The sequence below is a fragment of the Salvelinus fontinalis genome, chromosome 32 (genome assembly GCF_029448725.1).
Source record: "Salvelinus fontinalis isolate EN_2023a chromosome 32, ASM2944872v1, whole genome shotgun sequence".
Lineage (NCBI taxonomy): Eukaryota > Metazoa > Chordata > Actinopteri > Salmoniformes > Salmonidae > Salvelinus > Salvelinus fontinalis.
The window spans coordinates 43,328,554-43,345,871 of NC_074696.1; the positions used below are offsets into that span (position 1 = coordinate 43,328,554).

The 17,318-nt window shown below is 44.2% G+C and overlaps 1 protein-coding gene across 4 annotated transcripts in view; it reads left to right on the plus strand.

The window, feature by feature from the left end:
- Positions 1-9,308, plus strand: part of LOC129831407 (histone-lysine N-methyltransferase ASH1L-like) — a 49,718-nt gene extending 40,410 nt beyond the window's left edge. For all 4 annotated transcript variants that reach the window (XM_055894786.1, XM_055894787.1, XM_055894784.1 and 1 more), the window contains 6 exons: positions 4,274-4,364; positions 4,674-4,812; positions 4,928-5,100; positions 5,203-5,369; positions 5,735-6,170; positions 6,289-9,308. In XM_055894786.1, the coding sequence (XP_055750761.1) occupies positions 4,274-4,364; positions 4,674-4,812; positions 4,928-5,100; positions 5,203-5,369; positions 5,735-6,170; positions 6,289-6,380 (1,098 nt within the window). In that variant the 3' untranslated portion in view covers positions 6,381-9,308. The remainder of the gene's footprint in view (positions 1-4,273; positions 4,365-4,673; positions 4,813-4,927; positions 5,101-5,202; positions 5,370-5,734; positions 6,171-6,288) is intronic.
- The last annotated feature ends 8,010 nt before the right edge of the window (positions 9,309-17,318 follow it).

The window sequence follows — 17,318 nt, forward strand, 5'->3', positions numbered from 1 at the left end:
AAGTGACTTAGCTCGTCTGGTAGGCTCGTGTCACTGAGCAGCTCGCGGCTGTGCTTCCCTTTGTAGTCTAATAATTTGCAGGCCCTGCCACCACGTAAGACGTGTTTGATGGTTCGTCAGGGGACAAAGCGGGATATCTTATAAGCTTCCGGGTTAGAGTTCCGCACCTTGAAAGCGGCAGCTTAACCCTTTAGCTCAGTGCGAATGTTGCCTGTAATCCATGGATTCTGGTTGGGGTATGTACAGTTGAAGTTGGACGTTTACATACGCCTTAGCCAAATACATTTAAACTCAGTTTTTCGCAATTCTTGACATTTAATCCCAGTAAAAATTCCCTGTTTTAGGTCAGTTAGGATCACCACTTTATTTTAAGAATGTGAAATGTCAGAATAATAGTAGAGAGAATGATTTATTTCAGCTTTTATTTCTTTCATCACAATCCCAGTGGGTCAGAAGTTTACATACACTCAATTAGTATTTGGTAACATTGCCTTTATATTGTTTAACTTGGGTCAAATGGTTCGGAACGCCTTCCACTAGCTTCCCACAATAAGTTTGGTGAATTTTGGCCCCTTCCTCCTGACAGAGCTGGTGTAGCTGAGTCAGGTTTGTAGGCCTCCTTTCTCGCACACGCTTTTTCAGTTCTGCACACACATTTTCTATAGGATTGAGGTCAGGGCTTTGTGATGGCCACTCCAATACCTTGACTTTGTTGTCCTTAAGCTATTTTGCCACAACTTTGGAAGTATGCTTGGGGTTATTGTCCATTTGGAAGACCCATTTGCGACCAAGCTTTAACTTCCTGACTGATGTCTTGATGTTGCTTCAATATATCCACCTAATTTTCCTCATGATGCCATCTATTTTGTGAAGTGCACCAGTCCCTTCTGCAGCAAAGCACCCTCACATCATGATGCTGCCACCCCCGTGCTTCACGGTTGGGATGGTGTTCTTCGGCTTGCAAGCCTTCCCATTTTCCTCCAAACAGTTATATTTTTGTTTCATCAGACCAGAGGACATTTCTCCAAAAAGTATGATCTTTGTCCCCATGTGCAGTTGCAAACCGTAGTCTGGCTTTTTTTATGGTGGTTTTGGAGCAGTGGCTTCTTCCTTGCTGAGCGGCCTTTCAGGTTACGTCGATATAGGATTCGTTTTACTGTGGATATAGGTACTTTTGTACCTGTTTCCTCCAGCATCTTCACAGGGTCCTTTGCTGTCGTTTTGGGATTGATTTGCACTCTTCGCACACCAATTTACGTTCATCTCTAGGAGACAGAACGCATCTTCTTCCTGAGCGGTATGACGGCGGCGTTGTCCCATGGTGTTTATACTTGCGTACTATTGTTTGTACAGATGAACGTGGTACCTTCAGGCGTTTGGAAATTGCTCCCAAGGATGAACCAGACTTGTGGAGGTCTAAAAAAAAAATCCCTGAGGTCTTGGCTGATTTCTTTTGATTTCCCCATGATGTCAAGCAAAGAGGCAGTGAGTTTGAAGGTAGGCCTACACTTCCAATTGACTCAAATTATGTCAATTAGCCTATCAGAAGCTTCTAAAGCCATGACATCATTTTCTTGAATTTTCCAAGCTGTTTAAAGGCACAGTCAACTTAGTGTATGTAAACTTCGGACCCACTGGAATTGTGATACAATGAGCTATAAGTGAAATATTTCGTCTGCAAACAATTGTTGGAAAAATTACTTGTCATGCACAAAGTAGATGTCCTAACCCATTTGCCAAAACTATAGTTTGTTAACAAGAAATTTGTGGAGTGGTTGAAAATCAGGTTTTAATGACTCCAACCTAAGTGTAAGTAAACTTCTGACTTCAACTGTACATACTGTCACTGTGGGGTAGACGTCCTCAATGCACTTTTTGATAAAGCTAGTGACTGATCTGGTGTACTCCAATGCCATCGGAAGAATTCCAGGACATATTCCAGTCTGTGCTAGCAAACCCGTCCTGTAGTTTAGCATCTGATTCAAATAACCACTTTTTAATTGGTCTAGTGCTTCCTGCTTTAATTTTTGCTTGTAAGCTGGAATCATGAGTATAGAATTATGGTCAGATTTGCCAAATGGAGGGTGAGGGAGACCTTTGTATGCATTTCTGTGTTTGGAATACAGGTGATCTCGGGAAAAATATCCCCCTCTGGTTGCGCATTTAACATGCTGATAGAAATTAGGTAAAACTGTTTTAAGTTTCCCTGCATTAAAGTCCCCGGCCACTTGGTGCGCCGCCTTTGGGTGAGCGGTTTCCTGTTTGCTTATTTCCTTATACAGCTGACTGAGTGTGGTCTTAGTTCCAGCATCCGTCTGTGGTGGTAAAAAAACAGCCACAAAGTATAGACGGAAACTCTCTTGGCAAATAGTGTGGTCTACAGCTTATCATGAGACTCTACTTCAGGCGCGCATAATCTAGATACTTCCTTACAAATATGCACAGACCACCCCCCCTCATCTTACTGTGCTGTTCTATATAGCCAGTGCAGCGTATATCCCACAAGCTGAATATCCATGTCGTCATTCAGCCACAATTCGGTGTAACATAAGAATTTTACATTTTTTGATGTCCTGTTGGTAGGATATTCGTGATCGTACCTCTAATTTATTGTCCAATGATTGTACGTTGTCAAGTACTACTGACAGCAAAGACAGATTTCCCCACTTCCCATCGGCGGATCTTTACGAGGCGCCCCGCTCTGTGTCCTTTCTCTTGCCAATAATGGGGATTTTGGCTTTGTCGGGTGTCTGAAGTACATCCTGTGCATTCTGCTTGTTGGAGAAACAGATGTGTCTAATCCGAGGTGTGTGATCGCTGTCCTAATATCCAGAAGCTCTTTTTGCCGTAAGATAAGATGGCAGAAACATTATGTACAAAATAAGTTACAAATAACGCGGGAAAAAACCACAGCACAATTGGTTAGGCGCCCGTAAAACAGCTGCCATTTCTTCCGGCGCCATTTTATGTGACATAGATCTAGAGCAGTCAATATGGTGAGGCACAATACACTGGATTACAGTACTGTAATGTGTCTATACAGTGCTGATACGATGATAGTAAATTAACAGTATAGGACTTACTTACACATTCATAGCGCTGTTCTTTAACCCTCTGAGTTACGCTCAAATGGCACCCTGTAGACCTGTTTCATCCGGATTCGGTTGCGCTGTAATACACGATCCAATGTAGACAAGCCCACCTTGTGAATGTTATTGAATATTGTTTGTCTGCAATTATGTAGTTCTGGATTTCTCGTAGTCTATTGTTTGCCACCACAATGTTCACAATAGCGGTCTCCTGTTCTGGTGTGAACAGCCGGTGTCTTCCACCATGGCCTGGCCGTCTCTCAGTTCTGCAGAAGATCCAGAAATATATGATTGGTTACAGTAAGCTAAAATAATAAATGTTCTTTAAATATAAATTGACATTGGCCAACAATCACTGAGTAACATAGGCCTACTGATATGTCAGACTGCAGTATACTACAGTATACATACATAAAGAGCATAGTGTAGATGGTAGGTAACTTACCAGTTGTCATTTCTGAATGTACGGATGATGGATGCAACCGTGTAGTGGCTCAGGTTGGCCTGAACTCTCTACCCAGCCTCCCTCATACTCAACCCATGGTTGAGCACATGGTCAACCAATGTGTCCCTGATTTCATCTGAGATGACTGTCCTTCCTCGTCGTCCTCTTCCTCTCACTCCTTCACCTCTAGCTCTTGCTTCACCATTGACTTCCAAAACAGGAGAGCTCATCTGTGGCCTTTTCTAGTGCTAAAGCTCTGATTTCTAAGTGAACAATTCAGCAACTAGTGTTTACACCTATGAGAAGTGGGTGTTGCCAATTGGTGTGTAGAGCTTGGCATTGTGATTGGCGTTGCTTTCCAAAGGGACAAAAAATATTTACATTTTGAATGTTGTGCCTAATGTAGAGAACTGTGTGTAGTGTTTTGCAAAAAGTGTGATATAATTGAAAACTGAGTGTAAAGCAGGAATTGTGCTTGCAGAATTGCGGACTTGGTTTAGGAATTTGGTACATGAGTTTCAGGTTTCGGGTGATTGCGTTTCAAGTTCCAATTTTAGAGCGTAAACAATTGGGGAAAACTGTAATTAACGGTCAATTACAGTGAGACTGTCAAGCAAATAACTGCCAATCTCCGGCTGACACGACTTCATGACTGCCACAGCCCTGGTTATGTCAAAGGAGTGCTTTGTCTGTTTCATCTTCCTGTTTCATCTGATATCCTGTCTCATTGGTGCTCCAGGAGGTGCCAATGCTGCCCCAGCCCAGCTACGCCCAGTCTGGCTCTATCTACCACATCTGTTTACTGCGAGACGAATTGCTGCTGCACCAAGGTATGGAGGGGGACTATATAACCATGGTTGTGTGTGAAATGGCACCCTATTCCCTATATAGTGTACTACTTTTGACTAGGGCTCTGCTCAGAAGTATAGGGCTCTGGTCAAAAGTAGGCCACTATATAGGGAATAGAATGACATTTCAGACGCAACCCCATGTACTGTACAAGGCCACGTCAATGTTTTAGTATGTTTGTGTGCCAGTTGCACAGTTTGCCACATTGAATAAGTTCTATAGCACCTTGGGGTGTTAAATATGCTTTATAAATAAAAATCATGACAATGTTATGTAACCTGTCTGTCCAGGTGATTGTGTGTACCTGATGAGGGACAGCAGACGCACCCCAGAGGGCCAGCCAGTCAGGCAGTCCTACCGCCTCCTGTCCCATGTCAACAGGGACAAGCTGGACATCTTCCGCATTGAGAAACTCTGGAAGAGCGAAAAGTAAGGAATGGGGCAAAGGGAACACTACTTTGAGCCAGCACTGAGCAACATCAGCGATTTCATTGCTGTATTTTTGTCTCTGACTCTCTCGTCTCATTGTGTGTGTGCCCTGTAGGGGTGAGAGGTTTGCCTTTGGCCACCATTACTTCAGGCCCCACGAGACACACCACTCGCCCTCGCGCCGCTTCTACCACAACGAGTTGTTCCGCGTGCCGCTCTACGAGATCATCCCACTGGAGGCCGTGGTTGGGACTTGCTGTGTCCTCGACCTCTACACTTACTGCAAGGGTGAGACACACTCACACACAGTTTGTAAGGGAGATGTATAAACACACAATGAGCTAACACACACAATTATCTAAACTGACCTGTGGTGTTGTTTTCTTTCAGGACGGCCGAAGGGAGTGAAGGAGCAGGACGTGTACATCTGCGACTACCGCCTGGACAAGTCAGCGCACCTCTTCTACAAGATCCACCGCAACCGCTTCCCCGTGTGCACTAAGCCCTACGCCTTCAACCACTTCCCCAAGAGGCTGGCCCCCAAGAGAGACTTCTCGGTAAGAGGGTCCAAGAGTAGGGCCTGGGGGTTGTATTGAAGTGTTTTTCTGGAGTTTTAGTGAGGCTAGTTTGAGGTAGAATTGAATTTAGTGTAATCAGATTAGTGTATCGGAGTTGATTTATCAAAGATGATGGATCGGGCACTAGTGATGACTGATGTGCCTACCATTCTTTTACTGTGTGCTGTTTTTGCAAACTGTTAGTTATCCTAAGAGAGAAGATGGGGGTTCAGCTTGATAGTTAATTCTGCTCCAATTCGTATCGCTTGTTCATAAAACTAATTGTTAATAATCCCAAAATCTAAGTTGTGCATGAACAACTTGTAAGTCAACTGAAAGTCTGTTCCTTCCCAACCTCGCCTTAGCCACACTACGTTCCCGACAACTACAAGAGGAACGGGGGGCGTTCGGCCTGGAAGAGCGAGCGGCCCAAAGGAGCCTGTGAGGACGATGCTTCCCCGTGTGACCAGGTTGACAACTTCTGTCCGGAGAGTGAAAACGGAAGAGGGGTGGAGGGGGACATGGATGCTGCCCAAGAAGAAACCACACTCCCTGCGGCTGCCCAACCCCCGCAACCAGTTGGGCCAGGGGAGGGAGAAGAAGAGGAACGGGGGCAGGAGGTAGAGGAGCATAGGGAGCTGGAGGAAGGTGCAGCAGAGATAGGAGTTGACATGCTGGAACTCCTCCCCTCCATGTCTTCCTCACCCCTCCATCACTCTGGACTTGGCAGGAGGGAGGCGCAAAGGGATCGGCTAAACAAGATTCTGCTGGATCTGCTACACAGATCACCCAATAAGAATGGTGAGCAGGCAATGAGTAAACGGGTATAGAGACACTGGGTGGTTTGATGAAGGGGAAATATCTGACAGTTAACTTAGTGTCATTGGTGTTTAGTAACTTCTCTCTCTTCTTTCAACAGCCATAGATGTCACTTATCTTCTAGAGGAGGGGTCAGGGCGGCGATTACGTAGAAGAACGCTTGGATTCGGAGACTTTGTGGGTAGAAAATGATGTTGCCACTTACCTGGCAAGCGCAATCCCCTTTCATTCACTTGGGAGGGTGAAATGGAAAACATGGTAAGGGAAGATGACATTTGCAAAGAGGAAGTGACCACAAAGGGCAAGGGTTGGTACCCTTCCCGGGCGTGTCCCCTCTTCCCCAACCTGTCATCAAGTGATTAGACAACCCAATGACAACCCAACGGTTTGAAGCAGTGCACTCGGCAGTCGTGGCCATTGGCAGCGGTTTTGTTGGACGCAAGGACTTCTCAGGAGGGTGGACCCAGACTTATTGAAGTACGATGCAAATGCATTTTTTTTTTTACATAGGAAAAAGTACCCCATGCACTTAAAGTGCATTGAACAAATATTAATCAAAGACAGCCCTGGTTACTCAGGGCGAAGAGATTATTATATAGGCTTCACATTATCCATACACATGGCTCATCAGTGCAACCTTGAGTAGAATTATTTTTAGTGAGCAAAAGAAAGGAACATGTGGTACTGGACATGGCTGTGGCATAGTCATAAACTCAAATATACTTTTTTTTTTTTTTTTACGACATCAAATGGGAATGAGGAGGCTGGAGACCTGCGCCCCCAGTGGGACTAAGTGGTAATGAAACTAAACCTAAATGTACCAGGATAAGAGGCATAGGAGTGACATAGGAGGCTATGCAGTGGACTGTATGAGCAACTTGTAAACACACACTGCTGCTGATGAACTAGGAGAAGCTGCAGGAACGAGGTTGGTCAACTGCACTTTGGTACCATGGATATTGTTGGCTCTCTAATGTATCAACGAGACACACTAACACTCACATGTTATTGGGTGATGCAGTCTGAAAAGCAAGTTAATAATAAGTATTTCTTTTTCTTTCATACTGTAGTAATTCATTAGGAACAGAGAAGGAAGGACGGGATTGTGTTTGTAAAGAATAGCTGGTGGTCTTTGGAGAGAGAGAATGTGCGCTTTTGGTCAGTCAAGTGTCTTGTTCAGTTTGTGAGGCAGTCCGCTTCGCCCCTCTTTCTGAAGTACCTGATTCACCAGCTTAATGAAGTCAGGCGGCGGGAACACTGACTCTTACTGTAACGCCTTAGAACGCCGTGGTCCCTGACTGCCTTGCGTGAGTGTATGCACATTTGTGTGTCTAATCTGCCAGAATTCTTGAAGAAAAAAAATTATGAAAAAATTAAGGGCTTGATGGCAATTAACATTTTATGGGAAATTATGGAAACCATAGGTAACGTAAAATGTATTGTGACGGTCATATTTTCTTATATTCTGTGAAAAGGGGTATCTGTTGGGAAGGGATTCTAGCTGTAAATGTTTTCTTCAAATGTGTTTCTGGTTGCCATGGAGAATATTTTAAATCATTTGTGAGATTTGATGAGATTTATTTTTTCCAAATGCTTCTGTTTAAAATGAGACTTAGATCGAGATGTCCCATCAAGATGGACTGGCATAGAGATGGAAAGAGGACAGAAAGTTGTACAGTGCCAAGTTATGTATATACAGACTGGGATAATGTGAGAAGTGTCTCCAAAAGCAATATCTTGATAATGGATTTCGTGTATTGTACAGGACTCAGCCCCATATGTATTATAATTATTATTTCTGCCATTTGTATTACTATAATCAAGACACTTAAGCTTGGGAGAGAAGGTGTTTTTGTCCAGTAAAACGTACAACTGTCCTAATTGAAAGACATGAACTTAAAGAGTTTTTGTTGCCTAAAAGTTATACTGAACAAAAATATAAATGCAACGTGCAACAATTTCAAAGATGTTACTGAGTTACAGTTCCTATAAGGAAATAGGTCAATTGAAATGAATTCATTAGGCCCCAATCTATTGATTTCACTGATATGCAACTGTTGGTAAAAGATACCGTGAAAATGCTGAGGCCCATTTTTTTAAAGGCATCTTTGTGCATTCAAATTACCATAGATAAAATGCAATTGTGTTCGTTGACATCAGCAAACCGCTCACCCACACGACGCCATACACGTGGTCTGCGGTTGTAAGGCCCGGCTGGATATACTGCTAAATTCTCAAAAATAATGTTGGAGGCGGCTTATGGTAGAGAAATTAACATTAAATTCTCTGACAACAGTTCTGATGGACATTCCTGCAGTCACTATGCCAATTGCACGCTCTCAACTTCACACATCTGTGGCATTGTGTTGTGACAACTGCACATTTTAGTGGCCTTTCATTGTCCCCAGCACAAGGTGCACCTGTGTAATGATCATGCTGTTTAATAAGCTACTTGATATTCCACACTTGTCAGGTGGATGAATTATCTTGGTCAAGGAGAAATGCTCACTAACAGGGATGTGAACAATATTTGTGCATAATGAGAGAAATAAGCTATTTATGCATATGGAAAATCTCTGGGATCTTTTAGTTCAGCTCATGAAATATGGGACCAACCCTTTACATGTTGCGTTTATATTTTTGTTCAGTGTGAGAAGAATGTCAAACGAACTTCATTGGGACGTAACAGTGACTCTGAAATTACATCTGTCGCTGTAATATTACTTTTGAGGAGAAAATGTGCTCCTTGTTTTTGCTGCAAAGTGTTGAACACTAAAAAAACAAACCAACTTAATGTTGATATTTTTAAAGATGTCAGCTCCAATATGTTACCCCCCCTGAGAAATTGTTCAATTTGATGCTTGTACTTGTATTTGTGTGTTTTGTGTGATTTGTTTAGTTATTTTTAGACAATCACAAAATAAGATACAAGCATTGTAAATGGACATACTGGCAGACATTTTGTGATGTGTACAGTTTGTCAACTTCTTCCACTCGTTAAAAGTTTGTAATTATGATTCTAAAGTTATGAAAATGCCGTTGGTTTTTACTTTTTGTTTTATATTCAATTTGTTTTTGTTTTTTAATAAAAAGCACTACATTATTGTGAATAAATGTTTATTTTGCCTTGCCTTTTTGATCATGTTAAATTGTGCTCTGGATTTCCTTAATATAATTGAGTTATATTCAGCCGTCTAAGCAGGGATGTAGAAAAGCAGTACAAGGGTCTGCTCCCAGGTTTAGATAGGTGGCTGCCGGTGCATAAGAGCTCATTTAATTATGGAGTTCAGCAGGTACACACACAAACCATAAAAAGGAAAATCAGAGGTCCGGATGCAAAAATATACTCAATTAAAATCCATACTCGAAAGACTAGAAAAAGTCCCTGTACAGTTAGTTACTCACTTGCACATAGCACCTTGACATGGATCTCCATGCTGTCCTATTCAGGGCCAGGTCCCAGTCTGTGGTTTTGAGTCCCAGGTTGTGTAGGTCGTCCTCCAATTGGTTCGATCATATGGCTCTCGGTCTTCCTCTTGGGTGTGGCCAGTTGGAGGATGGCTCTTTATCTGACCAGGTGACCGAACAGTCAGAGTACTAATCAAAAAAGTTAGATTTTTTTGAACACTTAATTGCACTGGCACTTTTTGTAGTCTTTTGTATGGAATTATATTAATCGGAGAACAACCTTGTGTTTGTGGGAGTCTCCCCTTTCCATAGAGTAGTCAGGAACCAATATACAGTGGGGCAAAAAAGTATTTAGTCAGCCACCAATTGTGCAAGTTCTCCCACTTAAAAAGATGAGAGGCCTGTCATTTTCATCATAGGTACACTTCAACTATGTCAGACAAAATGAGAAAAAAAAATCCAGAAAATCACATTGTAGTATATTTAATGAATTTATTTGCAAATTATGGTGGAAAATAAGTATTTGGTCACCTACAAACAAACAAGATTTCTGGCTCTCACAAACCTGTAACTTCTTTAAGAGGCTCCTCTGTCCTCCACTCGTTACCTGTATTAATGGCACCTGTTTGAACTTATCAGTATAAAAGAGTCCACCACCTCAGTCACACTCAACTCCACTATGGCCAAGACCAAAGAGCTGTCAAAGGACACCAGAAACAAAATTGTAGACCTGCACCAGGCCTTGGAAGACAATCTGCAATAGGTAAGCAGCTTGGTTTGAAGAAATCAACTGTGGGAGCAATTATTAGGAAATGGAAGACATACAAGACCACTGATAATCTCCCTCGATCTGGGGCTCCACGCAAGATCTCACCCCGTGGGGTCAAAATGATCACAAGAACGGTGAGCAAAAATCCCAGAACCACACGGGGGGACCTAGTGAATGACCTGCAGAGAGCTGGGACCAAAGTAACAAAGCCTACCATCAGTAACACACTACGCCGCCAGGGACTCAAATCCTGCAGTGCCAGATGTGTCCCCCTGCTTAAGCCAGTACATGTCCAGGCCCGTCTGAAGTTTGCTAGAGAGGATGATCCAGAAGAAGATTGGGAGAATGTCATATGGTCAGATGAAACCAAAATATTACTTTTTGGTTAAAACTCAACTCGTCGTGTTTGGAGGACAAAGAATGCTGAGTTGCATCCAAAGAACACCATACCTACTGTGAAGCATGGGGGTGGAAACATCATGCTTTGGGGCTGTTTTTCTGCAAAGGGACCAGGACAACTGATCCGTGTAAAGGAAAGAATGAATGGGGCCATGTATCGTGAGATTTTGAGTGAAAACCTCCTTCCATCAGCAAGGGCATTGAAGATGAAACGTGGCTGGGTCTTTCAGCATGACAATGATCCCAAACACACCGCCCGGGCAACGAAGGAGTGGCTTCGTAAGAAGCATTTCAAGGTCCTGGAGTGGCCTAGCCAGTCTCCAGATCTCAACCCCATAGAAAATCTTTGGAGGGAGTTGAAAGTCTGTGTTGCCCAGCAACAGCCCCAAAACATCACTGCTCTAGAGGAGATCTACATTGAGGAATGGGCCAAAATACCAGCAACAGTGTGTGAAAACCTTGTGAAGACTTACAGAAAACGTTTGACCTCTGTCATTGCCAACAAAGGCTATATAACAAATTATTGAGAAACTTTTGTTATTGACCAAATACTTATTTTCCACCATAATTTGCTAATAAATTTATAAAAAATCCTACAATGTGATTATCTGATTTTTTTTTCTCATTTTGTCTGTCATAGTTGAAGTGTACCTATGATGAAAATTACAGGCCTCTCTCATCTTTTTAAGTGGGAGAACTTGCACAATTGGTGGCTGACCAAATACTTTTTTGCCCCACTGTACTTAGTCAGTTAGGAAAGCTAAGGCTAGCTTTTTCAAACACTAATTTGCTTCCTGTAGCACTAATTCCAATAAGTTTTGGGACACTAAAGTCCAAGGACAATAAGAGCACCTCCTCCCAGCTGCCCACTGCACTGAGGATAGGAAACACTCAACACTGATAAATCTACGATAATCGAGAATTTCAATAAGCATTTCTCTACGGTTGGCCACGCTTAGCACCTGGCTACCCCTACCCCGGCCAACCTCTCAGCACCCCCTGCAGCAATTTGCCCAACCCTCCCACGCTTCTCCTTCACCCAAATCCAGACAGCTGATGTTCTGAAAGAACGGCAAAATCTGGATCCCTACAAATCAGCTGGGCTAGACAATCTGGACCCTCTTTCTAAAATTATCCACCGAAATTGTTGCAACCCCTATTACCAGCGTATTCAACCTCTTTCGTATCGTCTTAGATCCCCAAAGATTGGACAGCTGCTGCGGTCATCCCCGTCTTCAAACTGTTATGGACCTATATCCATCCTTCCCTGCCTTTCTAAAATCTTCAAAAGCCAAGTTAATAAACAGATCACTGACCATTTCGAATCCCACCGTACCTTCTCCACTATGCAATCATCTGGTTCCGAGCTGGTCATGGGTGCACCTCAGCCACGCTCAAGGTCCAAAACGATATCATAACTGCCATTGATAAAAGACAGTACTGTGCAGCCGTATTCGTCAACCTGGCCGAGGCTTTCGACTCTGTCAATCACCACATTCTTATCAGCAGACTCAATAGCCTTGGCTTCTCAAATGACTGCCTCGCCTGGTTCACCAACTACTTCTCAGAGTTCAGTGTGTCAAATCAGAGGGCCTGTTGTCAGAGGTCTGGACAGTCTCTATGGGGGTGCCACAGGGTTCAATTCTCGGGCCGACTCTTTTCTCTGTATATATCAATGTCGTCCCTCTTGCTGCGGGTGATTCTCTGATCCACCTCTACGCAGACGACACCATTCTGTATACATCTGGCCCTTCTTTGGACACTGTGCTAACAAACCTCCAAACGAGCTTCAACGCCATACAACACTTCTTCCGTGGCCTGCAACTGCTTTTAAATGCTAGTAAAACTAAGTGCATACTCTTCAACCGATTTCTGCCCGCACCCTCCCGCCCGACTAGCATCACTACTCTGGACGGTTCTGACCTAAAATATGTGGACAACTACAAATACCTATGTGTCTGGTTAGACTGTAAACTCTCCTTCCAGACTCACATTAAGCATGAAATCTAGAATCGGCTTCCTATTTCGGAACAAAGCCTCCTTCATTTAATGCCGCCAAACATACCCTCGTAAAACTGACTATCCTACCAATCCTCGACTTCGGTGATGTCATTTACAAAATAGCCCCCAACACTCTACTCAGCAAACTGGATGTAGTCTATCACAGAGCCGTCTGTTTTATCACCAAAGCCCCATATACTACCCACCACTGTGACCTGTATGCTGGCCCTCACCACATATCCGTTGCCAAACCCACTGGTTCCAAGTCATCTGTAAGTCTTTGCTAGGTAAAGCCCCGCCTTAACTCAGCTCACTGGTCACCATAGCAACACCCACCCGTAGCACGCGTTCCAGCAGGTATATTGCACTGGTCATCCCCAAAGCCAACACTTCCTTTGGCCGCCTTTCCTTCCAGTTCTCTGCTGCCAATGACTGGAGCGAATTGCAAATATCTCTGAAGCTGGAGTCTTAAATCTCCCTCTAACTTTAAGCATCAGCTGTCAGAGCAGCTTACTGATCACTGTACCTGTACACAGCCAATCTGTAAATAGCACACCCGACTACCTCATCCCCAGATTATTACTTACCCTCTTGCTCTTTAACACCCCAGTATCTCTACTTGCACATCATCATCTGCACATCTATCACTCCAGTATTAATGCTAAATTGCAATTATTTTTGCCTCTAGGGCCTATTTATTGCCTACCTCCCTATTCTTCTACATTTGCACACACTGTACATTGATTTTTCTATTTTTGTGTTATTGATTGCACGTGTAACTCTGTGTTTTTGTCGATTTGCTTTATCTTGGCTAGGTCGTAGTTGTAAATGAGAACTTGTTCTTAACTGGCCTACCTGGTTAAATAAAGGTGAAATATATATATTTTTAAAAGGCCCTAATCTATGGATTTCACGACTGAGAATACAGATACCTTTAAAAAAAGGAAGGGGTGTGGATCAGAAAACCAGTCAGTATCTGGTGTGTCACCATTTGCCTCATGTGACCCACCCTTCGCATAGAATTGATCAGGCTGTTGATTGTGACCTGTGGAATGTTGTCCCACTCCTCTTCAATGGATGTGCTAAGTTGCTGGATATTGGCGGGAACTGGAACACGCTGTCGTACATGTCGGTCTAGAGCAAACATGCTCAATGTGGGACATGTTCAGCTTCTAGTAACTACAGATCCTTGCGACTTGGGGCTGTCCAATATGCTGAAGCATGAGGTAATGGTAGCGGATGAATGGCAACAACCATGGGCCTCAACTCATCAAGGTACCTCTGTGTATTCAAATTGCCATCGATAAAATGCAATTGTGTTTGTTGTCCGTCTAACCATACCATAACCCGCCATCATGGGGTACTCTGTTCACAACGTTGACATCAGCAAACCGCTCGCCCACAAAATGCCAAACACACTGTCATCTGCCCCATACAGTTGAAACCAGGATAATTCTGTGAAGAACACACTTCTCCAGGGTGCCAGTAGCCATCGAAGGTGAGCGTTTGCCCATCCTAGTCGGTCACGACGCGAAACTGCAGTCAGGTCAAGACCCTGGTAAGGACGATGAGCACGCAGATGCGCATGAGACAGTTTGTGCAGAAATGTTTTGGTTGTGCAAACCCAGTTTCATCAGCTTCCTGGGTGGTTGGTCTCAGACAATCCCGCAGGTGAAGAAGCCAGATAATGGAGGTCCTGGGGTGGTGAACAAGATGGCGGTCTCCGTTTTGCTTTACGATTCCCACAATTGTCAGGGGACTCGTCTGGTTGGTACTGTCGATGTGCCAACTTCTGTTTGTAGCGTCTGAACCGTTTGGGCTACAAACTAATGTGAAGGCCAGTTGGACGCACTGCCAAATTCCCTAAAATTATATTTGAGGCAGCTTAGGGTGGAGAAATTAACATTCAAATCTCTGGCCACAGCTCTGGTGGACATTATTTTAGTCAGTAGGCCAATTGTAAGCTCCATCAACTTGTGACATTGTGTTGTGTGACACAACTGCACATTGTAGAGTGGCCTTTTATTGTCCCAACACAAGGTGCACCTGTGCAATGATCATGCTTTTTCATCTTGATCATGCTGTTTAATCTTCTTGATAGGCCACACCTATCAGGTGGATGGGTTCTCTTGGCAACTGAGAAATGCTCACTAACAGGGATGTAAACCAATTTGTGCACAACATTTGAGAGAAATAAGCTTTTTGTGCATATGGATAATTTCTGGGATCTTTTATTTCAGTTAATGAAACATGGAACCAACACTTTCCATGTTGCGTTTTATATTTTTCTTCAGTGTAGTTCGTAGGTCCAATCGTTTGGACGCTACAGACGGTTTCCTGAGAATACCTATTTTTGGGATGTCTCATTGTCTGACGAACACCACTCTAGTTCTGCCACCTTTCACCACAGATGCGGAAGTGCGACGTAGGCGGTAGACGCATCCAAAGCATCTCCAGCTTAAATTGACAGATTTAGAATGGGATTTCTTTATTATGTTACTTAGATTAACTGAGGTCCAGGGGTCCGCTCTCAATCTTTCAATCACCCACGTGAGTATATGCTCCTAAAAACCAATGAGGAGAGGCGGGACTTGCAGCACGTCAAATCAAATCAAATTTTATTAGTCACATACACATGGTTAGCAGATGTTAATGCGAGTGTAGCGAAATGCTTGTGCTTCTAGTTCCGACAATGCAGTAATACAACAAGTAATCTAACCTAACAATTCCACAACTACTACCTTATACACGCAAGTGTAAAGGGATAAAGAATATGTACATAAAGATATATGAATGAGTGATGGTACAGAACGGCATAGGCAAGATGCAGTACATGGTATAGAGTACGGTATATACCTATGAGATGAGTACTGTAGGGTATGTAAACATAAAGTGGCATAGTATAAAGTGGCTAGTGGTCCATGTATTACATAAGATGGCAAGATGCAGTAGATGATATAGAGTACAGTATATACATATACATAAGAGATGTGTAATGTAGGGTATGTAAACATTATATTAGGTGGCATTGTTTAAAGTGGCTGGTGGTACGTTTTTACATAATTTCCATCAATTCCCATTTTTAAAGTGGCTGGAGTTGAGTCAGTATGTTGGCAGCGGCCGCTAAATGTTAGTGGTGGCTGTTTAACAGTCTGATGGCCTTGAGATAGAAGCTGTTTTTCAGTCTCTCGGTCCCTGCATTGATGCACCTGTACTGACCTCGCCTTCTGGATGATAGCGGGGTGAACAGGCAGTGGCTTGGGTGGTTGTTGTCCTTGATGATCTTTATGGCCTTCCTGTGACATCGGGTGGTGTAGGTGTCCTGGAGGGCAGGTAGTTTGCCCCGGGTGATGCGTTCTGCAGACCTCACTACCCTCTGGAGAGCCTTACGGTTGTGGGCGGAGCAGTTGCCGTACCAGGCGGTGATACAGCCCGACAGGATGCTCTCGATTGTGCATCTGTAGAAGTTTGTGAGTGCTTTTGGTGACAAGCCGAATTTCTTCAGCCTCCTGAGGTTGAAGAGGCGCTGCTGCGCCTTCTTCACAACGCTGTCTGTGTGGGTGGACCAATTCAGTTTGTCCGTGATGTGTACACCGAGGAACTTAAAACTTTCCACCTTCTCCACTACTGACCTGTCGATGTGGATAGGGGGGTGCTCCCTCTGCTGTTTCCTAAAGTCCACAATCATCTCCTTTGTTTTGTTGACGTTGAGTGTGAGGTTATTTTCCTGACACCACACTCCGAGGGCCCTCACCTCCTCCCTGTAGGCCGTCTCGTCGTTGTTGGTAATCAAGCCTACCACTGTAGTGTCGTCCGCAAACTTGATGATTGAGTTGGAGGCGTGCATGGCCACGCAGTCGTGGGTGAACAGGGAGTACAGGAGAGGGCTCAGAACGCACCCTTGTGGGGCCCCAGTGTTGAGGATCAGCGGGGTGGAGATGTTGTTACCTACCCTCACCACCTGGGGGCGGCCCGTCAGGAAGTCCAGGACCCAGTTGCACAGGGCGGGGTCGAGACCCAGGGTCTCGAGCTTGATGACGAGTTTGGAGGGTACTATGGTGTTAAATGCTGAGCTGTAGTCGATGAACAGCATTCTCACATAGGTATTCCTCTTGTCCAGATGGGTTAGGGCAGTGTGCAGTGTGGTTGCGATTGCGTCGTCTGTGGACCTATTGGGTCGGTAAGCAAATTGGAGTGGGTCTAGGGTGTCCGGTAGGGTGGAGGTGATATGGTCCTTGACTAGTCTCTCAAAGCACTTCATGATGACGGAAGTGAGTGCTACGGGGCGGTAGTCGTTTAGCTCAGTTACCTTAGCTTTCTTGGGAACAGGAACAATGGTGGCCCTCTTGAAGCATGTGGGAACAGCAGACTGGGATAAGGATTGATTGAATATGTCCGTAAACACACCAGCCAGCTGGTCTGCGCATGCTCTGAGGACGCGGCTGGGAATGCCGTCTGGGCCTGCAGCCTTGCGAGGGTTAACACGTTTAAATGTTTTACTCACCTCGGCTGCAGTGAAGGAGAGCCCGCAGGTTTTGGTAGCGGGCCGTGTC